Source organism: Diadema setosum, chromosome 1, assembly GCF_964275005.1.
Source record: "Diadema setosum chromosome 1, eeDiaSeto1, whole genome shotgun sequence".
NCBI lineage: Eukaryota > Metazoa > Echinodermata > Echinoidea > Diadematoida > Diadematidae > Diadema > Diadema setosum.
In genome coordinates, this window is record NC_092685.1 from 18,003,922 (window position 1) to 18,031,297 (window position 27,376).

Here is a 27,376-nt window from a genome sequence, read left to right on the forward strand (position 1 = left end):
TTTTTCTAGTTAGCAATGTCACAAGTTTTGCTTTTCTGTAGATGAATTCAAAACAGCTGCAGAAATGACCAAACAAAGCAGAAATTGGGAGTGCTCTCTGTTAACATCATATTTAGATATGAACGCTCTCAACCAGTCGTAGATTTTCAAATCATTGCAGTTAAACTCTGAACCACATGGATGTTAGATTCCAAACCGCGTCAGCTGTTGAATTTTTCATTGTAATACTAGCTGAGGTTCACAGATATTGGATATCATGCAAGTTAATGACTTAGTGACAAATTTGTTGGCACCAGTGTTCCTGCATCCCCGCCCAGTGAGCCTCCCATACAGACCTTGCCCAACTCCGTCCCGTCCCCCCACCTCCTTGCGAGTTTGACAGCCAGAACAGATGACACCAGCGAATGTGACGGCATCTACGGCACTCAACCCGCCAGGGTCTCTTTCCTGGCAGTAAATTACGCTTTGAGGAGGCATCCGGAGCGGCCGTTGGGAATTCCAAGAGTTTTTCGAGATGGAAAAGGGAGATAATGTCTGACAAGCGTCCCCATTGCCGATGGATGAAGGTCCGTGGAGTCTAATGGGGGAGGGGGTGGGGGAGAGAAGAAACGAAATGGGGGGGGGGGGGGGAGGGGGGAGAGGGGTGTGTGAGCTAGCAAGATGGCAAAATGCATTTGAAGGCTGAGAGCAGACAACTGTTGTCTGTGCAAAGGTGTTGGATAACTCTTTGGTAATGAATTAATTCATTTCATGATACCATTTGTTGGGCTTGAATTAGTACACTGAAAAATGGTTCCCAGAATTGATGAGCCATGAGAGGTCAGACACGAATAGAAAAGTGGTTTTATAGATAAGAAAACGAATGTATGAATTCAGAGACTTCCATTTTGTAATGTAAAAGATTAGATTCTTTGATGTTTCCATGCATGCCCCCCCCCCTTTACTTGCTGTCCCCCTGCCCCTTTCCATTTTCCTCCCTTTTCTTGTCACAGCAGCATTCCTGCCTGACAAGATGATTGCCTTACATTAACACAGTTTGAAAATGTGTTCCATTCCCATACCCCCCTAAAGAACTTTCGTGGCTTTCCATAGTTCTCCTGAATTTCAGCCAAGGTATTGAGATATTAAAGTCTACTGTGTATGTTACACCTGGATAACTTGATTGTATTTTTTTTCTTCCTTGCTTTAAACTGAATTCATGTCTTATTTCTTCTTATTCTTCATTAGACTATGATATTCTCATTGTAGATGAAATCACTTTCCAGTATATTTGATGAATTGTCACAAAAATAGATTTGTATGTGCTTATGGATTTTGCTGGATTGAATCTTTAAGTTTAGTTAGTTTGATCACGAGCAAATACAATGTAGCAATTTGTTTGCATGGTGAATATTTGCAAAGATCTTTGGCAGTTCAGGGTATAGGTATTTGCAAAGTATTTTTGATTTGACTGTTGATACAGTATAATTTTCGCAAATTAGCGCTAATGGTTCCAGTTTTACTTTGCTGTAGAAGTTCCTCTCCCAGTAATTGTCCATTACAGAAGATGAAATAATGATTGTTTATCAAAGCAAACTAGCTGATTGCCCCATACCTTCCCTCCAACCCCTCCAGCAATTGCCTAAAGATGGCCGTTGGGAATCGGGGGGTCAATCTCTGTTCAAACTGTATACAGGAAGCAAGTCTGGGGTTACAGCTAGGTCAGAAACTCCACACCACGACATCATTAACTCTGCCTCCTCCTTCCCATCCTCTTCGTCTTCCTCGACCCCTCGCATTTATCTTGGCACGGCATCAGCTCACTTCTACTCCAGATATAAAGTTACAGGGATCCGTGACATGATGCAGGAGATAATCATTGTCAGGTTCCCCCGCTCGCTCCCTCCACCGTCTACCCCTGCATAGCGCCCCCTCCAGTCTGACTTCAGACAGGCCTAATTGGAACTTGGCATGTGCCCAAGATGAGCGGGCCGCGTAAGAAGAGAGTTGGGATAGTTTAAAGTGTGATGTCGTTAGTTCGATTGCTCTGCTTCTCTTGACTTCTGACCAAACCGGCATCAGCAGGAATCGACTGGTATCATGCAGGAGGAGAAAGAGGAAAGTGGAACCCTGATGGTTGCCCAGTCTTTGCAAGTGAAGCGTTTTTTCCTTGTAAATGCTGCTCGCCCCCCCCCCCAACCCCCACCATGCACCCTCATGTGTTTCGTGTTTCACAGGGTTTTTTTGTGTGTGAAGATTAGAAATCATTAGTTTGAGTGCCTGCAATGGGCACCCATTTACATAAAAAAAAAACACCAAAAAACAACAACAAATGGATTCTGAAAACAATTTGCTCTGAATTTGAATTTGGCAGCTTTTTTCTCATACATCATTGTTGCAAATGCATAGATTATCGGAGATTCTTGTTTTATAAGAGTTCTTCATAAATATGTTGTGTTCCACTTGTTTTTTTTTTCTCTGTAAACTGTGATGAGCTTCTTCACAATGAGATTTAATGGGGTAGTTCTGAAGAGAAAAATCAGTCATTTCACCACAGTATGTCAGTTTTGAAAAAGCACCAATTTCTACAGAAATATAAAGTAGAAGAGATTGACGATTGTATCATTTTGTAGATAGCATGCATCTGTGCTACTCTCACTTGAAGTGAAGTAACTTGAAATGATTGTATGATACTCAAAATCATCATGTGTGCATGCTCTCTTTCTATCTCTTGTTGAAACAAGAAGTGAACAGGTAACCAGACTAAATATAGACATCAGTGTGCAACCTTCCACTTCAGATATAGTGATAATTCTCAATATTTGTCCTGTTACTCTTGATCATTTGTGTTTGTGTGTGTGTGTATGTGTATGTGTGTGTTTGTGTGTGAAGAGTGAAGGGTGTTATCTTTGAATACCATCAAAGGGATTTTCCACAGCAACTGAAGCAACACTGTTATGTTTCATCCAGTATCTGGGCCATAAGGCCTCACCAGCTCCAAATTATGAGAGAGTTGATTTTTTTTTTCTTTTTTCTTTTTAGATGGGAATTCCTGCACCATCATGAAAGTAGATAATATTGATGATGCTAACTGTGATATTGCTGCAGTCTGTTACATCGTTTGGTAGATAACAACACCATAGATAGTAACGCCACCATAGATAGTATCTGACCTAATGATTATTTGCTCAGTATAATAGATTTCTCATCGTCTGGGCATTTATGTAATTCTTTGTGGAGAATTATGTTGTGGAATTCTTTTGTGCAGTATTGAGACACTGTTAATCAATGATTTTCATTATGCCAACTTTGCGGACATGGGAATATCATATTGTTGGTTGTGTGACTTCAAAAGTAACTGATGCCAGCACTTCCCAGACACTGAAACTTGAATAGGTAAGTACAGATGTCTGATATGTTTGTTGAGTCAACTACAACAATAAAATAAATCAAAATGTATTTTATTGATAAATTTTCCCATGCCCAGTTTACAAATGCCAAGGGGTAGATGTTAATTGTGTATAGAAAGAATTTACAATGGCCCTATGTATCCTGCTGTTTACCAAGTAAGCCATATATTTAGCAAGTCTAATTTTTTGCAAGTCAGGACTTCGCGACAATTTTGTGAGTGATTAAATCGGAGATTGTGGAGTACAGCAATGAATCAAGAAATGTACATGTGGGTGTCATTCATGTCAGGATGAGAGTTGATATTAACGTGTGTTTTAAAATTTGTGCATAGCAGCCGATTCGCAAAATTCACAAAAATGAAAAGAGGATTTTCTGCTTTTGAGTTTGCATGATAAAGTCAGGTATTTTGATTTTACTCTTGCCTGCTGAGGTCCACTTCAAAAGTCCCAGTTCCATTGTGATATATGTCATATAATTGCATGGATGTACCAAATGGAATGAGTTGAAAGAAAATGGAAATAGATGAGATTAATTCAATGAAATCTGTTTTCTCTTACCCAATGCAGTAAAAGTAAAGAGTATTTTATAACGCCTGAAGAGATCCTTGTCATTTGATCGGTTGTTTGACATTGATCATTCGGCCCATTTCACTATGACGTCATCATCTGTGCAATTGTGGCTCCATTTACAGTGCAATTTTGGATCCATACGATTTGCTCCATTGCACGCTCGCTGAGAGCCAGGCACACACTCGTGCAAAACGCTTGCGTTTGCAGTGTGTGTAGTATGCGACAGCGCGCTAGAAGCTTGCGTTTGCAGTGTGTGTATGCGACAGCGCGCTAGCGTAAAGCGCTCAGTGAGCACTCTCGCGATCTCAGATTCTCTCTTTGTTTCTAAATTAATAAAATATCAAATGACAAGGATCTATTGTAGGCGTTATATAAAACAAATAATGAATGTTTTCATTCGTGCGATGGACAGAATATTTCATTCGGTGAAAGATGAAATGTTTGATCCATTCAACTCGGCTGCGCCTCGTTGAATGGATCATTTCATCTTTCACCTCATGAAATATTCTGTCCATTGCACTCATAAACATTCATTATTTGTATACTATATCACTATAAGAAGCCATTTTTGTAACATCTTTCACTTTTTCCTTCTTTGACTCTAGTTTTTAATTTGCAGGCATTATATCTAATGTTGAAAGTGATGACATGACATGGCTCTTTCTATCACAGACTGCTGACATACATGCATCAAACCAAAGATTGCTCCAATCTGTTTATGAGTGTGTAGATATTTCAATTAGTGAGGTTAATAGCCATGTTGGAGAGAGCAGGAGGGGCCTCAGTGCAACCTTGATATTAGTCTTACCCGTTTCATGTGGGTTATGTAGAGACTAAGGTATTACGAGAAAGTATCAGTTGAGGTTTCAGTTGTGATTTTTTTTTTTCATATTGGCAGTTAATTATGTTTTTTTTTTTTTTTTTTAATACTGTAGCTTCATGGTTTATTTTGTATGAGCATGAGAAAACCTGGCTGATCAGTACAGAGGGTGATTCCCACCCTTGACACTTTATGTGGAAGAATAAATTGGCAAATATTCACACAAAGCAAAATCAATTTGTGGTTTAGATGATAGAACTATGGACTGATCAAAGAATTTTTTTTTCCAATACAAAGAATTGATGTGAAAATATATGTATGAGAAAATTTTTAGTCATTTCTTTGAGTTCTGTACCAGGTGGTAATAGGTATTTTTCTTGCTGGTTGATTTTGTCAGTATAAAGATATTTGAACTAGGTCAAATTGTGTAAAAGTTATTGGAAAGGTATTTGCCTTTGTCGTTATGCTCCTTTCATCCAACTTTTATGTAATGGAATGATTTGCACTCTATGATTAATACTAAGCACCACTTTCAGGATTGAAAATGATCCTCAAATCTTCTTTACTACAGTTCTTTAGCAAATTGGTTCTTATTGGCTCTCATTTGGACATTTTTTATTTTTTTTTTTTTTTTGCACATGGCTAAAGGGACTGTACAGTACTGGTTGAGGTGGGGATTCATGTTTTGAACATTCCTAAGTGAGATAATGAAAAGCTCTTATGAAATTTGAAAGAGCATGTAATTTTAAGACAGATTCAACGTTTATTTGAGGAAAATTGGTTTTCAAATGGCTGATATATCCAAAAAAGTGCTAATAATAAAAGGCGACATGCCACAACTTTATTAGGATCTCTTTGTTTTGCCTTGTTTTTGGATATCTCAGCCATTTCAAAACCGATTTTCATTGAATAAACTTTTGATACCCCTTAGAACTGCATGCTCTTTTAGATCTCATAAAATGGTTTCTGAATATCTCGCAAAACGTTAAAAGCTAAATCCTCACCTCAACCAGAACTGTACACACCCTTTAATGGCAGAGGTTGAACTGCTCTTTAGTATGTTCTTGAGATTTTTAGCACACCCAAAAGTGTCGAATTTGCAAGACTTAAAATGGCAAACTTCCATTCAGAAGTTACCAGCAGGTTGGCTGAGCAGAAAGAATAAGAATGCAATATTCCTTTTCTTTTTATGGGAAGATTAGGGTATTTTTTTATCCAATAGCCTTTTGAACAAAGATGCCCCTTTTTCACTTTCTTACTTATAACTATAGCGATGTTTTATGGTGTCCATTTAGTATTTCTGTAAAACAAGAAATTTTCATGTGCATGAAATTTTTGCAAATTATTGTGAGGTGCCCAGATTCACAAAAGTGAAATGCATGTGAAAATTGCTGTCTACACACAAAGCATTGAATGCCAGTCACCAATGCGTGAAGGTTTCATGCCATGGAGAAGGCTGTCGGCTCAAATTTGCCAAAATTTCATGCCACAAATGTTTCTGGTTGTACAGTATGTCATGATCTGCTTGTCTCTTGCTTTTGCGGTTTTTTTTTTCTTGGCCAGCACACACATTACTATTAACTTATTTTGTTGTTTTCTAATCAAAGAACCTGGATCTATGCCTATCCCATTGACCTGCTGCTTATGATGAGTCATTGTTTCAGTGAGGATGGCATATCTTATATGATCTCTTGCAAACAGTGATATATTTTGAAATTCAAATGCCTAGCTTGCAGGTTTAGTATGTAGATAGTTGATTTGACCTGAAGTGTGAAGAAGTAGTTTCCACTGGTTGCTCACCTTTTGTGTGAATGTTGGGTAGTGAACTGAATATCCATTGTGAAATACAAGGGGAGGGGGGGGGGGGGGGGATGGGATATCTGTAAGTTTTGTTCAGTTCATCATTAACCTGCTGATAATTAACGACATGTCATCAATTCCACAGCGACTGAGAGAAGTGACATGTTTATGGATACTGTAAAAGTTTTCATTTTAGCAGGAAAATATGATGGAGGGTCCAATATTGCACGAACAGGCACAGTAATGGTACTTACCTGTGACGTTTTATTGGTGCAATTTCTGTAACTTAAAGCAATGTCTTTTGTTTTGTGATGTGGTGTTATGACTTATGCATTTTGGTCGTCTCTTGGTCTGTTCCTCTTACTCGTATGATCGCCAACACTTGTGCAGAGTAATATTACAGGTTGTTGGGTTTTGTGTGTGTGTGTTGTTTTTCATGAACATGCAGAGGTAATGTGCTTTGTGAGTGTGCAAGTGACTGTTACCAGAGACTCCAGCTCTCCCGCCGAAAGCCCATTTTTGCAAAATCTCCTGTTCTCCCGCTTGAGATTTAATTTCTCCCGCTTGAAACGATTTCTTACTTAGTGTCATCGTATGCAGGAAAATTAGCCTTAGATAGCACAAGATAACATCTAGAACCCTAGAGTTTAACCCCGGCAGCAAGGAACTTTGCGCTTCACGCACATCAGGTTGGAGTCTCCCGTTTGCTAGGGGTTTCAGGCGGGAGAATCTCCAGATCAGAAGGTGCTTGGGGTTGGAGTCTCTGTGTTACACTTGAGCAGTTTTAAGATTTTTGAATTTGATAGGCTTCAAACAGATGGATGATGTGCATTCAAAGCAAGTTGCATAATCAAAATGTTTTAAATAGGAATCGACCATGTAGGATTTTTGACCAATCAGCAGTGTTTACATTGATGTCGCACTGGTAGAGAGTGCTTAAATCTAGGTAGGATCTTGTTTTATAACAGTCCATTGTCTCAAATTCATGAAATTCTTCCGTCGAGATGTTTTTATTGCAACTGTCTGTAATTGTCTTCAATGAATAAGATTGAAATGACATGATTTTTTGATACACTTCAAATCATGTAGGATACTGCACAATTAAAAGTCTGCATGTGTAGAAGCAAGCCTACATTTCTCTGATGTCTTAATGAATGGCAGGCGTAGGCCTGACCTTTCCCTTTCCCAGGGCCGTAAGACGAGGGAGTGCTATATTTTGCTTGCACACCGGACTTCAACGTTACTAGTTTTCATCTGACGGTTTTAATTATCAGAGTATTGGCCGTTATCTAGCGGGAGTGTCTCTTTGATGAAAGGACCCCACTGGAAATGAAAGTCTTCAGGCACTGCCTAGCCTATGGAGTCATAGCGTGGGTGTTTTACGTTTCCCTTATAATATGCAAATTACAATACTTATTAAACTAGGAAGGTAGACAAATAAAACAAAATCCAGGCTTACCTGAATGGTAGGAGACAATGTGACAAATTGTGCAATGCGGAACTTGCCTGTCTCTTTGAGACACATTTGTTGTTGATGATTGATTAGAAAGTAATTTAGGCTCATTCTTCCCATTTTGCATGCCAATTTTGCATGTTAATTGTGCATGCGTGCAGGTAGGTTTGTGTGTGCATGTGCGTGGACACCCACAAAGTGTCTAGTCAAACAGTGGGAAGGGGCACAAGTCACATGATTTAAGTTGGATGTTGTAAATGAGGCACACGCATTTGTCAGTATCTGTTATTCCACATTTTCGGCATCAAACTCAATTTTCTTTGAGCAAACTGGGCAGACAGGACGGCAGTAGAGCTTGCAGGGTAACGATTTGGAGCGATGATGATTAAGATGTGAGATGAATGGTAATGCAAAGCACTCATCTTATTGTAAGTTCTATCTTGCCTGTCTTCTCTTATCTGGGGCAAATAATGCATGTGTTCCTGTACACCTACTAGTGGAAGCATTCTCTTGGGGAAAATTGGGCTGCCCCACAGTATCTGAAGCTTCAGTAAAAAGGAAGGAAAGAGAGCAAAAAGCTTGAGACATGAGTGATTGTGTGCAGTGTAGGAAAAAAAAAAGCAGGAATTGAGAGTAAAGATGGGTATACCAAATTAGAGCAGGGTAGAGTTGGTGATTGGTGGTAGGCTGGATGAGGGGAGTACCTAGTTTGCATGTCTGAAGGAGGGAGAGCCATCTCCTACCTTGTCTGGGATTCAGATGGTAGGGAGTGACTCACTGCATATGATTAAAGGCTTGACACCACCATTGCAATTGTGCCACAACTTTGTGGGGAGTGGCTGTAATTTGTTCTCTCCATGTGTCTTCCATGAGAAATGAATTGGGAGAAAGGATGGGGGGGGGGGGGGTGGGTTAGGCCATGAAACGAAGGCAGCCTTACCCCAAGTCTGAAATCAAGGTGAAAGAAGCAGAAAATTGGTTCAAGTGTATCAAAGACGGCTTTCCCACGGCAAAGCCGGCCAAGCAAAACCACACGGTGTGGCTGCTAATTTTGTGGGCAGATGCCAGCTTAGAGCCTCGTGGCCTTGGCAAGCATTGCATTTCAAGGGCCACATGTAGGAGAAACGGCCACATCAGATATTCTTGGCCGGACTTAATGAGAGATGCAGCGGTTGACAATGAAAGTATGGTTCGGGACTTTTTGTCAATGACCACAAAAGTGTGAGAACAAGGGATATAATACACTCAGTATGGTTACTGTCAAGCTTCATTTCATTTCCTTTGTCTCTGCAGAGATTGTCTCGTTATAGTCTGATTGTGAAGATGTGATGTTTTAAGCTTTCCTTCAGTGCCTGTAGCAATTGTGTAATCATCCTTGAGAATTCTGTATCCCTTTTCTTTTCCTTTTCTGGAGCTAGTCCGTTTCTCTGGTTAGGAGTGGCTATGATGCAATGTTTAGAGTGGTAGAGAAGGAGTAATGCCAGCTTGGTAACTATCAAGAAAACTTGCTTGGAAACATTATACTCTCATTCCTGGTATGTGCAAGATTGCCGCTGCAGACTGAAGTCCAAAGCTTCAGATGAAACAGAACCAGAGTCTGATAAAATTGGACCTCTAAATTGCCTGATTGGCATATTTACAATGGCTCTCTCTGTGAAATCTCACTGAATTTGATTCATCACTATAGCTTAGTACAAACTGACCAAAATGCACAGTATAAAAGAGAGCTGCGTCAGAGTCAGTCACTTTTCTTTGAGAAGGCTGGGGAGAAAGCAAAGACTTTAATATGTGGTCAATGCTGGAAGGAAAATAGAAATTCAGAAGAACCTACTCCTGGTTTCTTCCAGTTTGCAGCGCCCTCAGCCTAAATGAGCAGATAGACTCCCAACTGCATACATCTCCGACCCCCACTACCCTGGGGATATTTCGGCCATCTCTCTCTCGTCTCTCTTTCTTCCAGCCTCCCTCTCACCCTTCACTGTAATAGGGTGTTTCACACGGCATCGATTTTTTCCCCCCTCTCTCTTAATGCTCACCCACAGGTAGTCCGTGCTGTCTGCATTTTGACAGCCGTGCGCTGAGTCATCCGTATTATGGTTGATAGTGTCTTATGGTGTGATAAGTGTTAAATCACCTTTCACCAGTATGCAAATTTTCATTCACCGCTCCTCGGCCCCACCTCACACTTGGCTTCCATCGTTGTTATGAGAGGAGAGTGGAGTTAACTTTCTCTTGTTTCTGTCGCCACCCCCTCTCCTATTTGGTCTAACTGATCAGCATATCAAGGAGTGATGAATCTAATTTTCAGGTGTCTTTTCCTTTTATTCTATAAATAAAATATATATCGTTGAGATTCTTCTGACACACACCTGTGCACTGTCAAATTTTGAGAATTATTTGTCGTTCTCCCCGACCACCCCTTCCTCATCCTTGCCCCTCCACTAAATCCGCTGCTTCTCCCCTATCTATCGCCTGCACCACCACCCTCAACTTTGATGCAATTTTGAAGTTTGTTGAGCATACATAATCCAATTGATTATTCATCACATGAAACGTCGTGCACAAATGTAAACCCCTGGATTATGCATGCCCTGCGTGCGTGTGCGTGCATGGTCACTACATTTCACCTGCTGTCTCTACCCCCGCTCTGCCCTGGTGTGCGGGGAGAGCCTAACGGCTCAAATCTTGGCTGTGATTCTCTTTATTTGTCAATTGGTATACCTTCCCAGGCCAGTGCCCTGATGTTAGGCTGAGGTGGCCATGCTGCCGAGATGAAAGATGCGCCATAATTAATCTGCCAGGGGGCAAGAAGCTGATTCTGTTTGCGCGGTAACGAGGACAAGGAAATATTCACTTTGAGCTCATTTATCAGCAACTTGAGAAGGAATGAGTCAAATGCAAGAGATCCCATTTTGTGCACTTACCTGTGCACTTTGCCATTCACAGTCTTACTACTCATCGCCACCTCTGACATCAGCTTTCACAAATGGTTGCCATTTAAATGTGGTTTCGTTCAGATACACATTGATGAGATTACCAGGAGTAATTGGTGACACACAAAGATTAATGAGGTGTCAAGATTGAATTTATCTTCACCACATTGAAAAGTTGTAAAATAAAGACATGAGGACCATTCCAGAAAAACAAACACCTCTTTCTGTTCAGCAATGCACTCCATGTATGTGCATACAAAATGATATAATTTTCCTTGATATCGGTAACTTTGGACGTAGATTTGGAAATTGTTGCAGAGGAATTCAGATTTGTCATATGGTAATATTGTGGAAAGTCTTTGGGGAACTATCAGCGAGTGTTGACTATTGAGAAATATGATATACTGTTTAGAGGTAGTTGGCTATGGCCTGGTGACACAGGTACTTGATAATTCTTCCATGCAAACGCCTCAAACATCACTGTGAAGACATTTTGTGATATCCATGAAACCAATGTCGACATTGTACAACGGTAATGAGTACTAGCTTTTAGGTTTTCTTTGTAATCTCAGCTTAAGAAACATGATGAGACAATAACATTCTCTCCCTGGCTGCAGTGACCTCAGGAGCATCTGTCATTAGGTATACAGTGATATCTTTTTGGTAGTGTTTGAGTGGATGTGGCTGATGCAGATAGGAAAACTAGATATAGTATATATGTGAAGAGAACATCATTTTGTTCTTTCTTCAATTTGTTGGGAATCTTGCACAGAATATTTGCTTATTTAGATGATTAGCTGTGGATAGAAATTTTGTATGACATAGAACTTTTTATGGAAATCTGGGTGATGTTCATTATTCCAAAGGTTCGGTATTCTGAAACACACAAACTTCATACACGTAGGTGTTTGTTAATCCAAAAATTAAAAACGGTTTGTTAATATTAACATTTACTGTCGTTATTCCAAAGGTTTATCATTCCAAAAATGAAACTAGCTTTATTAATCCAAAATTAATTTATTAAAGTCTGTTATTCAGAATGTTTATTATTCCAATAATGAAATAAGGTTTGTTTATCTGAAAATATCAAGATGGAGCATACTAACAAACCTTTTTTTCATTCTCGGATGAATGAACCTTTAGAATAACGAACCGTATTTCATTTTTAGATTAATGGACCTTCAAAATATTGAACCTTCACAGTAAGAAACTGTACCCGAAAATACATCTCAAAATCATTTCAAGAATTGCTTGCGTGCCTTTTTCGGCCCAGGTTTATTTGTTTCTTTCTTTGTGTATGAAGTTCAGGTGAGATGGAATATACACACAATTCATCATGACTGTGATGTGTTAAAACACATTTATCTTGAATATCATTTGTCATACCAGGATGATGATATATCTACATTATACAAAAGTATTCAAGTGGTTTCACTTGAACCCAACAGATGAACTGTCTCCCCATGATTACGGCAGGACCACTGTCTGTGCTCAATCTGCCAAAAGCTTTCACAAGTATGAATGTCTGATTCGTGGATGGCAGGTCACGAAGTTGTTCAGTCATTACCCATCTTCACTGATTCCTATTTTCCTCCATGGAGCTGACTGGTCTGATTCGAAGTCATCCATTAATCAAACGAATGCCACAAGTGTCGAGACGCCACCGTGTCTCCTGTCATTCCTGTCGACTTTCACAATATTGACTTCCGACTTGGAACCTGTCAAGACTGTGAGAAAAAAAAAGGGGGGAAAATTATGAAAATCATCACCCATGGATGGATGACGATGATGCCATCGCCAGAATTGAAAGGAATGTTGACTCAGTAATATCCTCCTGAATCAAACCTTAGAGCAGATCAGTGGAAACATGCAGGGGTCACAATAGTTCTTGATATGAACAGTTAGAACACATCCATGACTAAGTCTACATTTCCAGATGAAAAGGGAAGAAGAAAAAAAAATGAGAATAGGTGTAGAGGTGTGTTTTAGGAAACATGACTATTCCCAGTGTAAACACAAGCTTTCCGTGAAGAGGAAGTGGATGCCCACTATTCTGAGAATCAAAAGAGCTGTGCACCTGTTCAGTCATACCTTTTTCTATGAGCGTATGATGACTTCCTGACCAGCCCGTGACCCCGTGACTGGGGGTTTATGGTTTGGCGTCATCCGAGTTTGCAAGCTGACTCCTCATTCATGCACGCCCCTTTGCTAAAGATCATCACTGTCTGGTTAGATGCTCTCTGACTGACCGAACCCTATGAACTGCTAACACTTACAATAGAGAAAGTGTACTCAGCATTATTATTTGCTATATTGAGATGTAAAGACTGATGTCAGGTATCTTTTGATTTTTGCCCTTTCTTATTGGGGGGGGGGGGGGTCTTTATATTTCGGCACAAAGGTAACTGAAGGACGTGATGTATTTTGGAGTTGTTTCTCTGACCCTGTCTACTATGTTTATGATTTGCAAAAACTATAAGAGATAATTACAGACCCCAGCTAACAACCATGAAATTGAATCAAACTTTATAATTTGAGTACAAAAAAAAAAAAAAAAAAAAAAAAAAAAAAAAAAAAAAAAAATGGTTCCCAAGTGAAATTCTTAGTACTAGACCATCTAATTTGCATAAATGAAATGGCTGCCAAATCATCACAATCTTTCATTCTTGCAGGTTATTACCTGTAGTAAATTATTGACAAAAATGACAAATTAACACTACTTCTGTCCCAAAATGAGATGATGGGCCTGTTGTAATTCATCCTAAAACTGCCAAACCATGCTCCTAAACACTGTGGTTGGAATGTACAACTTAGGTGGATTAAAGTCAGGCCATGAATTATGCAAATTTTATCAGTGTACACCAACAAACATCAAATAATGAATGTGTGCTGACACATGCATATGTAGTAATACCTATTTTATGCTTGTTTTAGTCCATGGACTAAATCAAATCTATGGATTTGATGAAAAGTGCATAAATTGTGAATTCAGGCCTGTGTGTCATCATTAGATCAAGGTAGCAAACTTGTTGATATGATTTCGACTATAGAGTGTATCTTGTGGCATGTCGCATCAGATTTTCATCAGTTCTTAAAGGTACTAGCCCACATTTGCAAACCCACGAAAATCAAAACTGCATAAAACAGGTCCAATATGACTTCAAGTACAAGTTATAACAGTAACATACCTCACCTGTTGCTCTTTGTCTATACCATTCGATAAAAGAGAGAAAATCATTGTTTTAAAATCAATTTTCAAACCGGGTCAACCCGACCCAAAATCGAATTACGAGCGCGGGCTAGCTACGTACTAACTGTGACCAGCTCCAACGTGCAGCGTTGGGGCTGTGCCGTTTTCGCATTCAGATCGAGGAGTTGTACAAAATGGGTGCCGTTTCGGCACTATATTTCCTTAATTTTTCAACAAAAACTACTAGGAATACTTACATGGGTCGATTAACCCTAAATGATTAATTTCGGCGACTGTTTGATGCATTTCATTGCTTATGATGCAGAAAATGTTGTCTTATAACGCGAATATCTTCAACTCACCGATGCTCACTGAAACTCACAATCACTTGCACAGGCGCACAGCATGCATCATGCAGTGCAGTGCATTGAGAGCATGCCATGCGTAATGCGTACTAATGGATATAGCAGCAAGTCTCCCCACTGTTGCACTAGGGCACGCCGCTTATTACTCCTAAAAAAATGTAGAAAATTTTGCAGTTTCTAGATAAATGGGTGAGAAAAACCAAGTCGAAAAGGTAATGTATTAATTGTCACTGTGTTTATGATAGAAATTTAGCCGTGCTTTATTTGTGAAGTCGCCGTGAATGTGGCAGTGATTTTTGCCTGCTCAGCTGCGAGATAGCCACCAGGACCGCGCCACAAGGCGCGGTCTCAGGGGCTAGCTACTTGTACGTACATGTAACTTACACATGTATCGCATGCAAGTAGTACGTACGTGGACCAGAGCTAGCGAACGTTATACGCATGCATACGGTGCATTTTCATTTATTTTTATGAAAGTAATGGACTAATTGGAACGAAATTTTGCACAGGTGTTACTGCAAAATTACCCAAACTCCATGCTAACTATGAGACCAATTGCTGCAGGTTTACAAATGTGGGCTAGTACCTTTAAAGGTGTTTAAATCAAAAGATAGAGCACAGCAGAATTGAGAATTCTTCCATTGGTGAGTTAACTACAGCAGAGGTTACCAGGTTCGCCCGACTTCTGTAGTGCTGTGTGCAGAAGAATCACCTGCCTCTTTACGCTCGTCGACTGGCAGCACCCCGTGGAAATGTCACTTGATAGAAGAGAAATGTCTAATTGATTGGAAGCGGGTGCACTGGGTAAAAGGAATTGATTCCAACTTAACCGCAAGTAATCTCATTCTGTCCCCGCTGGACAGTCCCCCAATAGCTGTTTAGGAATCCTGGCTGTTTTCCACCGCCCAGGGTCTGTGCTGTACCCCGTCCAGCGCACCCCGACGGGATGCTGTAAGTCTGCATCTGTTTCTTATGGGGTTCTGGAGGTTTTCTTTGTAGAGGACTATTTAAGCCAGATAGAAATGAAATGAAAGCTCCTGATAGGAGAAAACAACTCTTTGAGAGAATGTTACAAATGATGCCTGGTAATTTTTTTTTTTTTTTTTTTTAAACTTCATTGACACTAGTATAAAAAGTTATGCATCCTGTGTGAAGAGATGTTTCAGCAAGGCATACAAGTTGACAGAAAGGGGTTATTTGTGGCTACATGGTTTGGATACACTTTCCTCATAGCTGTTCTTATCAATCAAATGGCCAGTGGCTACTTTGTGTGCCATAGGCCCTGGGAGCATTTACTACTGTATTTTCACCTCCATAGAAGGAGGTTTATTTACGAAAACTTTCCAGTAATGAAGTTCTTTTCTAGCTTTGCAATAGAGATTGAAGAATGAACAAAGCAATACTTCAGTTAGTAATGAGGTACTCCTATCATTCAACTGTGTATAAGCCTTCTGCTCATTGTGCTTTAAATTTATCATTAGTGAATAGCACATGTATGTAATTCCATCAGGAACTGATGGGGAAAAAAAAAGAAATTGTATTAATGTGATCATTACAATATCGGTTTAGTGTGTACAGGAGTATTCAAAGCCTTTCCATTTATTTCCAGTAACTTTTGATGCATGTGGAGTCATGCGTCTTGCTGGATTTTCTGTTCCATCGCTTGTGCGGTCATGGAGTAGTGGGCATGTCAAAATTTTTGGATCCCTTGAACGCGTATGTGAAGGTAATAAATTAACGTTGTAGTAAAAGTCTGGGGCGTGTCTGCACGTCCAAGGGATACCCTTCGTTTTTAATGCAGACTTGCCATAGCCATAAACGGGTGGATGTCGAGGTACGTTAGACGCCGCAATAAATCGAGGCAAAGATGTTCAGTTATTATCCCTGGTTAATATTTGATGACAATTATGCTGGAACCATCGTTAATCCTTGATGAAATTGTGAGGTTGCCTCGGAAACAATACAGACACTAGCAGAAATGCCTGAGCAACACCCATAAAGAAGGAAGAGTAAGAAGACAAACATTGAGCTGTACGCTGAGTCTCAGTTTCAATGTTCCATGCCCATGTCATTAATAAATCATGCATACTGACAGTGAGGAAATACCTGTCATCCTCAGACCAGTATTTTCATTCTGGCCATGTATGCATATCACAAAGTCCATCAATAAAAACTTCCCAAGCCATGAATAAAACTGTACGCTGGTTTGAAACAGATGTGATTTGGCCAGTCGTTATAGCTGAACATGTGTGTCTGTATGCCTCCTTATAAAGGCTTTCAAAGGCATTCTGTCTTCAAATTGTTACTCATTCCATTCGTGTGAACGCTTGCAAAAAATCTTGAGATTTGGATCGCGATCATCATCCCGCTATTTTTTATACATGTGATTGCAGCTATTAGTAAACTCACAAGCCAGCAGGCTCTATGCTAATGCGATAATTGTAGCTTTACAATGCCAGGATGAAATCAATGTTACTGCAGCATTGGGTGACAACTAGGATCCCATTTCATAAAACCTGCCATCAGTGGCAACTGCCACATTTCTGTGACAAATTTGCTCTCAGCCAATCAGATGGAAGGATTTCAGTAGCTTATAACAACTATCACAACTTGTCACCGATAACAAGTTTTATGAAACGGGGCTCAGGTTTAACATGAAATGTTTGCCTGCTAAGAAGAAGTTTGTCATCTAAATGGAGAAAACGAGAACCGAGACACTGAAACCAAACCATGATAGCAGCGGATCGGATTTCAGGTATAATCCCTTTCAACTTAATGACCACTAAAGCAGGCATGTACACACAAAAATAAATGCAGCTGTCCAAATGTCACAACTTGCCGCTACTGACATCTTACATTCTTTTTATTTTTTCTTTAATTGAACAATGAGGAAATTAGGGTATATAATATTGAGGTATATAAGCACTATACAAACCTGTATGTCATTGAGCTCTGACATTTTGGAAATTAGATGCAGTCTACATACCCAACTAAAATGTTAAAGACTTAAAACTCTATACTCTTGGTAATTATTCAGATAATTTGTGGGAATTTCTGAGTCAACCACATTTTGTATAAAATCAATTTAAACTGCAGAGTTATGTAGTTGGAAGTAAACAGGTGTAATGTGTATAATGTACTGATAAAGCTTGTTTTAATCCATGTGTTGGTATTCTGTCAAGTGCTGTTCTGACAGCACTAAAGAGCTGCCTGTATGTAAAAAGTTTTACCCGTCAAATGCCTTAAATTATAAAATGGGTTCAAGAATGTAGCCAATAGGAAGCGCTGAAATGAGACACACCTCCTTCCTTTACTTCAGTACAATTGCACTGCCTGTAATCCTATGGTAGATTGCCGATCGTCTGTGCGCGCGGCGGCTCCTTTGATGAATTGCATGCATACGCGTACGCGCTGTCAATCCTGTAAACAACTTCTAGTTTGGGCTGCCGGCCGGCCGGCCTGTCTTCCCTTGTGCATAACATATGTGGCGTACAAGAGGTACGTACGTATACTGTACCGTACTATACGTACACTTTGTACAGTACAGTAGACCAAGCGTTATGGGACCGGACGCGTACATGGAGTCACTTTGAAGAGCAAATCCAACGATTTAGCAGGTTAATTCTCACGCCGTTTTCAGAGTTTTCAGTCTATATCAAGTCTTTAAGGTAAAGGGTGCATATTCTATGTAAAATAAGTAAGTTTTCATGCGGGTGTCCGGAAACCCAACCCCCCATTAGGCCTACTGTATGTGCGGGATTTCCGCAAGTGCGACGTGCGTAAAAGTTTGGGACGAACATCTTCGGACGTCTTGACCCACAAAGGTACGTGAAAAACGCTGAAAAATGATGTTAGTTTTCGAATTTTCGACCCATTTTATAAAACAAATGATGCACAGGATTATTTCGTGGCGTTAGTGTAGGCGTAGCTCACTCTCGGGTATTTACAATGTAGTGCAACATGCACGAGGCTTCGCCTCGTGCATGTTTCACAATTGTAAATACCCTCGAGTGCACTACGCCTACACTAATGCACTCTATCCTGTGCATCATTTGTATAATAGCACACCTTTCCCCACACCAGAGCTATAGCATCAATGTGCTAAGTACACACATTTAGCCCCTCTGCAGTGCCCTGTATCTACAGCATTAGGCTGTTTCACACCGAATCGCCGAGAGAAAGGAGAGTGAGGAGGACACTCCCTGGTGCAGGGGAAAAACTTCCAGTGAAATTTGAAGAAGGTGTGTGCATGTGAGTCCGGGAATGGTCCCTTACGTCTCACTGGACTGTTTGCATAGGGCCCAGGTGCATTGAATCACAGCTCACTCCATGCCATATTTTCTGCAGGTATTATAGTACGTTTCAATTCCTCCCTTTCCTTTCCTTCCTGTATGTTTCTCCTCCCCGCTTTCTTTGTTACAGTCTGTCTTTTATCTTTACAGTCTTCCTTTTTTTTTATCATCTCATGTACCTCCGTTCATCCACTCAGACCTATATCTTTCTGTTTTATCCTCCTTTGATAAAAGTGTTCTTCTTCTCATTCATACTTCTCTATTTTTCCTGCGTCTTTCTTCTCCTTTAAAAAAAAAAAAAAAAAAAAAAATCTGTATTATTACTTCCAATATCCCTTGTCCGTATGATGTCGTAAAGTATATCAGGTTCAGCCATGTTTATCTAGTTAAAGAATTGTTCAAGTTTCTGTTCCTTCTTTTGTTCCACCATGTTGTGCCTGCTCAATTCAGATAGCTAACATATAAAGTCATTTATTTTTGTGTCTCTGAAAACACTGAACCCAAATAAATGCTTTCTCACTATGTACAGTTACTTCTGGCTCAGAGATTGTCCGATTGCAGTGATGTAAAATAAAACCCAAGATTTATGGCAAAGCAATGTTTGAACAATCCAGGCACACCTAATCATTATAAAAAAAAGGCACCTGGTACGGGGAGGGCAAGATGTTCGTATCTCCATGGGTGAGATGAAGCAGAGATCGGATGGTGAGCACACTTGGCTACAGAGTTGACAGTATTACTAATGAGTCTAGCCTGGCTTACCATGACAATGAGAAAATTTCATGTGACCAGAAACAAAGAAAAGATAATGAGGAGAAAAATGAGCCCCCTCACCCATCCATCCAGGCTAGATGATGCCTGATATGAAAATCTCACTTTCGAGGAAAATTGATCATACATGCAAACAATGACTTGGCTTCTTTTTTTTTTCTTTCTCTCTCTCTCTCTCTTTTTTTTTTTTCATAAAACAAGTGAGCCATCGGTTAATGTCTTGATTCGCTACCAATGTTCGGTCTTGTCTGGGTCGCATGCTTTCATGTGTGTGTTGCCGTAGATACCATCGCATTACATCTTTTAGTGCACGATATCGGTTTCCGGGATCCCGCGCCATCCCCGGGTTTACGTCAGAGTGCCAGATGGCGGATGTTAAAGGTATACTCGCACTAATCTTCAGGACACTAAGACTTCTGGCACCATTTTTTTTTTTTTTTTAGGGGGGGGGGGTCATTAAAGATCTGCTATATTTCTCATTTGAAATACCATCAAATTTTTTCTAGCATTTGTGGTGAGATCTCTGTTTTGATGTCATTACAATGAGAGTGGGAGAAACCACAGAAAACAAGTACAGTTCAATTGCCAGTGAACCTATGTCTTTATTCATATGGTGCAGTGACATTTGGTTGTGTGTTCTGTAATATGACAGAAGGCTTGGGCAGTTTCTGCAACATGATATATTTAGGATTTTATAACTAAAATTCAATGTGTACCTGCAACGTAAGATTTGCCTCGTAGGAGCTGCGTGAGTACCAAGAGATATTACGGTTATAGCAGATGGTTCTGCAGGTTTGGAATATGTCATTCCTTTAATTTTTCAGCAAATATTTGAGACAGAGAGGGAGAGAGACCAAAGAAGTGAGTTCCGTCGCATTTGGCGCATCTCTCCTCACCATCATTTCTCTTTCTTCAAACACACCATGGCAGCTGATTTATTCTATCGTTTCTCCTTCGAGTAGGGGGGCACGAATGTTGCCGTCTCACATTGTGTTTACCCTAGCAATCAAGGCTGAATGATGGGGGAGGTATTGCCTCGTCTCACTGCCCTCGCTCAGATTCAAATGGACTCCCCCCTCTCCATCTCGCTCTCTGCCATCCTCACCCCATCCGCGATGCATCTTGAGTCGCAAGTCAGCTCTCCTTTGTTTATTACCACATCGGGACTTTTGGATGCTCGTCACGAACTGGCACGCTTCTGAGCATTCGAGTAAGGACCATGCCTCCTCTTCCTCCTCCTCCTCCTCATCATCATCATCGTTGTCTCCTTTTGGCCCAGTCGAGGACTCACTCACTATCGTCCCCTCTACGCTTCCCAATTCCATTCATTGCATCCTCTGTGCCTTTTTTTTTTTTCCAGCTGCAGTGAAATGCAAATAAAATAGAATTGATTTAATGGGACTTTTGATCACCAAGTAAAGAGGCAGAACAGAACCAAAAAAGGAAAGAGCAGAATTGCCACTGTCCATGTTGTGTTTGCCTTTAGGAAGTTCGGAGGAGGTGCTAACTACTCTTCTCTGAACGGAAGGAGAGCACAGATACTCTTTTGTGCAACGTACTTCCTTTTTGCAGGATTGCTAAAAAGATGCATCATATAAGTTCAGGCATTTAGTGGATGTAGTAGGCCATTATTGCTCAAATGGTGGGTACGTGTAGTAGAGGTTATGCTTGGTTCAGTATCAATTCCATCTCGGCTGTGGTATCCTATTCCAGGAAAGAAAAAGTGATGTTTGCTGATAATTAAATGAATAGATAAGACAGATGCAAGTGACAACCACAGACAAAAAAAAAGAAAGAAGCAAAGTGTATGGAATATCCACCCACTGAAGTACTTATCATCCTAGCTTTGTCCATTTCGAAGGGCTTTTAGTTGAAACGTGACTCCCATCCCCCCCCCCCCCCCCGTCATGCTGCAGTCCTGTTTTAGAACATGCGCAAGTGGAATCCCTGTAATTGACTTGAGATGAATGGACATGTCTCCGTTATCAGCTTTCATTCATGTTTCATTTGCCCTAATGGTCACATTCTTACTGCCGGCAGAGAACCGCAAGTCACTATCGTCCCATTGCGGAGCCCTAATTCCCAGGTGCGGTGTCTGTCATTATTTTCTCATTAAGGATGTGGGGACTTCCTCGTGAGGGGCAACACGGCCCGAGCTGAATAAACGGTGCTGTCACATTCTCGCTCCCTGCTTTTCTTTCATTCCTCGCGATCTTGTTTTTCTGTTTACTTGGCCACTGCGAACATTGTCGTCATTGGAGACAAGGGATTCAGTGCAATGAGTTTGGAATGAGGAGAGTTAATTATCACCAGTATCAAACAAGCAAGCATCCCAGGGTCCCCTCCGAAAAGGGCGATCATTAAGAATTAATCATTCTGCTTGCCCGGCTCTCACTGTCTCAGACTACCATCTTGGCTTCATTAGGAGAGATGTCCCATTTAAGTCATCATTTGACGTTCCCGCAGATGAAAAGAATGCGCAGTTGTTAGCTCTCATTCTTGATGAGAGAAAGAAATGTGTAGATTTGTTGAGTGAGGTGTCCATTGCTGATAAGAGTGACACATGTGAAGAGATGTATCTGTTATTTCTTAATTACTCCTTTGCTGATCATCCAAGCAAAACGTGATAATACAAGACTTGTTGGAGAAATAATGAATTATGGTTACATCACGCTTGATGAGCTTTAGTTGGCGAGAGCTATTTCAAGGACTGTTGATTCAACATGTAATGAAGCACCACGTCCCAATTAGATGTCCCCCTAACACATTAGCTCGTATAACTACTCTCTAAAGAGTAGTTAAAAAATGATTAAGGCTCTTGAGAGAAGGGTATCTAAAGGAAGAACCTGAGCAAAAGTAAAAGGGAAAATTGAAGAAATGATATAGGGAGAAAAAAAGGAAGAGAGAAGGTTGAAAAAAATTGATGGAATTTGGACAGAAATAGAAATATGAGATGTCAGAAAAGGGAAGAGCAGATGCAAGGAAGAATAGTGTGTAGAGTTACAAGGAAGAAAGAGAGGATGTTTGTGTGGAGTCAAGTATTGTTCTTAAGGGTATGAAATATTTTTGTTTAATATTGTCATACATTATTGATGTGAACAAAGTACAGTACATCAAAACGGAAATGTGCAGCTAGACATAAGTCAAATATGTTTTCCTGTGTGTAAAAGTAACAAGTGTGAACAAGGAGGACCCTGAAATTTAAAACATTTTGAAAGCAAGATGATTCTACAACTTAACAAAATGACCACTACAGATGTTTGTTTGTTTTTTTGATATTCTCTTGCATTTTTTGCCATTAAAAACCACAAGAAGGTAAATGAATTGAAAAAATGTAAAAAATCACCAAAGTACTGTAAAAGTGGAAATTTTTGCGCAATTGAAAATTTTGTGCGTTTTGTGCAACCAGAAACTAATGCCAAAATAAAAGCATGAGAATATTTTTGCTTGCTGTATGTTCCAGCAGTTGACATCTTGATTCTGCTGGATTAAAAACATGCGAAACTCTTCTTGCCCATCTGAGCATGAAAAATTAGATGTGCGAAAATATCCACTTTTACAGTAGTACAACTACTGCTAACAATGATTCCCAGGTTGCATTTCATAGTATTTATCCAAGTAAAAGAAAGCAAATGGACTACATTGCTACAAAAACTGTCCAGAAATACATGTACATCCTACCCACCTGGTTAGCTCATTAATGTGATATTACTTTGGTAATGATTATAGATGATTCTGTCAAGATTATATAAAAAGTAGCTGCTCATTTTGACTCACATAATGTATGTTTTTCACGCTGCTACAGTTATCTTTCTACGATTCATATTTTACTCATATTTAAAGCTGTTGTTGTGGGTTTTTTTATTTGCCAAGCTGTGATTGCAAGTAATGGTTGGTATTGGTTACCTTTCAAGGGACTTTTCAAGGACACAGAGTTCCACCTTCTTAGTTTGATTATTGTTGTTGTTGTTGTGGGGTTTAAGCTTTCACCATCTTATTCTTCTATGTAATCTTGCAAACTCCAGGTATCAGTTGGTAGTGAGAGCAACCAACCACGATCACTGACAATGACCCCTGTGCCCCAGGATGAAAATAGCAACGATGGTCTCCTCATCGTTGATGAAGCCTCTCCCAGCCAGCCAACAGAGGGCGATGGTAAGTCACTACAGTTCTCGTGGTGTCGGTGGTGTGCATCTGAACGTGAGCATGACTGCTTTTATGAAGGTGTAATCCCTTTTCTCATTTCAAGGAAGATCCAATGATGAGGACAGAACAATTGCACTGATTTTTCTCCTTTTCTTTTTTCATACGAGGAGTGGAAATGTGGCATATGTGCATGTTCTCGATTAGACATTTAATGAGAGTTTATATTTCAAACTGTTTCTAATGGATGATTGCAAAATCTGATGCGAAATGCTTCAGATTCATCATGACAAGTAAGAAAAAGGGATGGATGATGTATCAAATTTAGAGATGTCCTGCGGCATATATTTTCCTGTAGACTTAGTTATGAACTCTTAGTCAATACGTCAAGCAGGAGCCGTCCGTATTGATTGGCCTGCCTTTGAACCCTGTGGTGGAAGACAGCTGGCGTGACTTATCGTCAACAGTTGTGTGTGTTAACGCCTCAAGTGGCTTTTTGTTCAGCATTGTGATGTGTGTACACACGTAAAGCAGGGGGGCATGAATGGTGGGAGTGCTCTTCTCTGATACAATCTTCTTATTGTGGAGCACAATGGAAGGTGGTGGAGTGGGAGGGGGACTGTCACCACTATACAAGGAATCACGATGCTGTGGATGCAATCTTAGCCTCAAACTAGACAGGTGTGTCAGCTGGCTTACACACCAAACTCTCTCTCTGTGCCATATGGCGTTTCTGCCCGCGTGATTGTTCGGATCGACTCACTCCTCTCCCGCAAAATTTCGCTCCCTGCCCACACTTGCCTCGCGTAATGATTGTTGGCCAGCTGGAATGTTCATCTGGAGTAGCCTGATACGTTATGTCGTTAGACGAACTCTTTGGTGGGATACACGATGTGACCAAATGTTTTGACTTGCTTTTCCCGGTGACTGACTTTCGCTGATTCGAGAAATTAAAGGCAGAAAATGTTCAGGAGTAAATGGTAGTCTCCCATCAAGACCATCCAAAAAATGTACAATCAACACTATTTTTCAATTCTTTCATTCTTTTTATGTTATTGTGGTAGTCTGTTGTACAAAACAAGGCCAGCATTTAATCTACAAAGACTTCAGGTTTGAGACACAGGAAAAAAGAAAGAGAGGCATAGCATTTACTCATCTTTTTTTATTCTGTCATGATATACTCGCTAATTATATGTTGTATGAAGTGAGAGTGTGTACTTCCAAGCATCTGCATTAAGTAGGAAATGGTCATAAAAAGGCAATAAGTTGACCTACCACAAGATGATGAACCATTCTAGGACATTATGGACAAATCTATTGCAGGTTGTCTACATTAGATGTGGATATACTGCATTCATATTGTACAGCCCTCTCATAGATCATACCTTCAACCCCTGTCAACACACTTCTATTTGCCACACCGGTACGATGTTTAATACCATTTCAAAAAGCTTCTCTGAAATGGTTACCTCACTGCTCATCTCCACTTTTCTCGTGTAGAAACATTTGTTCGCAGCACAGACCACAAACTGCTGCAGTGTTAGGGATTTTCTTTTTACCAAGTAGTTGATGTTTGTATAAAATTCAATTACGAGAATGTGTTGACTTGCTAATGTCCCCTCAGCCAAGCTTCAAATTGTGAACCAGGTTAATTACATGTCAGTGAGAAGTTGTATTATGTCATTTGATGTGTCATTAAAAACAGAACAAAAAACAAAACACAACAATGATTAACCTCAACCCCCCCTAAAAAAAAAAAAAAAAAAAAACTAAGAAAAGGTCTTTCTATTGCTTATGTTGGTATGAAGCATGAAAGACCTGATCAGCCGCATGGTAAAGGCGAAACTTTCCCAGGTTTTTACACAATTATTTGATACCCTAAATTTGTAATACATTCACCAAAATGGAAGATGAATGGAGTAGATCTTGTCTTTGAGTAAGAGACAGTCAGCATACCAATGTTTTAATATTTTTGGATTTGGGGGTGGGGGGGGGGGGGGAGGGGAACAAAAAAAAGAAAGAAAAAAAAAAGCAATATGCTTTCAGAATGGGGGATGAAATCATGGAAGCATTCCAAAAGCTGGTGCAAGTCTCCTGGCAGTCATGTTCAAAGAATATGAGTAAGCAGAGAGAAGATATAAACATCTTACAAGCCGAGAAGGGACAGAGATGATTCTGGAATGATGAGGAATCTAGCTGCTACAATTTGTCCAGGATATCCAGGGTAGTGCTCTCCCTGACGTACACACCACTCTCTCTCTCTCTCTCTCTCTCTCTCTCTCTCTCTCTCTCTCTCTCCCTCCCTTGCCCATCTCTCCTCCATTGAGCTCCCTCTACCCCTCCACCTTCTTATTGTTTTCTTCCACCTCTGTCTCGTATCTTTCCTTATCCATCTCTCTGTCCCTCTCCCCTGCCTGCTTCCTGCTCGTGCAAACATCCCGTAAATCAGTTGGTATTAGAAATTTGTGCCTCCCCCTCCTCCTCCTGCGCTCTCCCCGCATCCAGCCAGCAAAGGGTCCGATGGGTTCACGTTGCTCACATACCCAACATTCTACGCAATCTGCACAATTTTCTCCGAGCGCTGCTGCTCAGATGGAGGAAAATCCAGCCCTAATGACTTTAGGCCTTTTAACCACTGAATATTTTCAGTATCCAATATGTTATGATTTATGGCAAAGCTTTACATAATTCAGTTTAGGTATGCTATGAATAAGAAAAATTTAAGTAGATGCATATATATCAGGCATGATAGTCTGTAGATTTAAATGTGATTTCAAGTTTGTTTTTTTCTCAAGTCTATACACATTTTGTCTCTAAATCAAATTTTGATCTAAATCACCTGAAAATTTTGCTTTCCATTTTTTTCAACAAACCTCAGTATCATCCCTGATATATACATTTTATGTAGATTATTGTCACATATGCATTTTATGTAAGCTATATGATTTTGACATAAGAGCATTTAAACTCTTCCCTTTCTATTATTGACCAGGTGTCTGTTCATTAGTGTAGATCATTTCTGCCTTGGCTAAAGTAAAATGTCTCAGTTTAAGACGTAATTTCTGTACACTTGGGTAATCTTATGTAATGTCAACATTGCCTACTGATGAAAAAAAAAATGTAGAAATCCAGTTAAAATGCAATTAAAGGTACATAGAAATCTTGAAAGGCCATAATGGGGTCAAGAGAGGGGAAATGCATCAATCAAGCTCCATGCGATGACAGCAAACTATGCATTCGTGCTGGCAGCAGTTTCCTGGAAAAAGAAGATGAACCATGCGAGTTTGCTCGACTTCCGTAATCATCCCCGGTTTGCGGTTTTCCGGCGCTTCATTCTCCAATTCAGGGGATCGTTACGTCTGCCAAGTATCGGATGTGAACATACACCATGGCGAGCAGGCATTAGATTTCAATCCTCCTACCCCCCTCCCCCACCCCCAATCCAACATGATGGATAACCACAAGAGAAAGAATTGACACAACTCTTGAACTCGGGAGTGTGGCAAGAGACAGGGAGGCGCAGAATCTGAAGGACTTGAGGGCAGGAATCTCCAACTTTTGACGGAAATCCTCTCTCCTCTCTTCTACTTGTGTGGGGGTCCCACTCCTCCCTCCCTAGTCCCTCCTTCCCCATAGTAGGTCCTGCCCTC

At 40.3% G+C, this 27,376-nt stretch overlaps 1 protein-coding gene across 1 annotated transcript in view; it reads left to right on the forward strand.

Moving 5' to 3' along the window:
- The window catches only part of LOC140227809 (chromatin-remodeling ATPase INO80-like), a 151,159-nt gene that overhangs the window by 73,796 nt on the left and 49,987 nt on the right, over nt 1-27,376 (forward strand). The window contains exon 29 of the mRNA XM_072308207.1: nt 23,609-23,738. Within this exon, the coding sequence (XP_072164308.1) occupies nt 23,609-23,738 (130 nt within the window). The remainder of the gene's footprint in view (nt 1-23,608; nt 23,739-27,376) is intronic.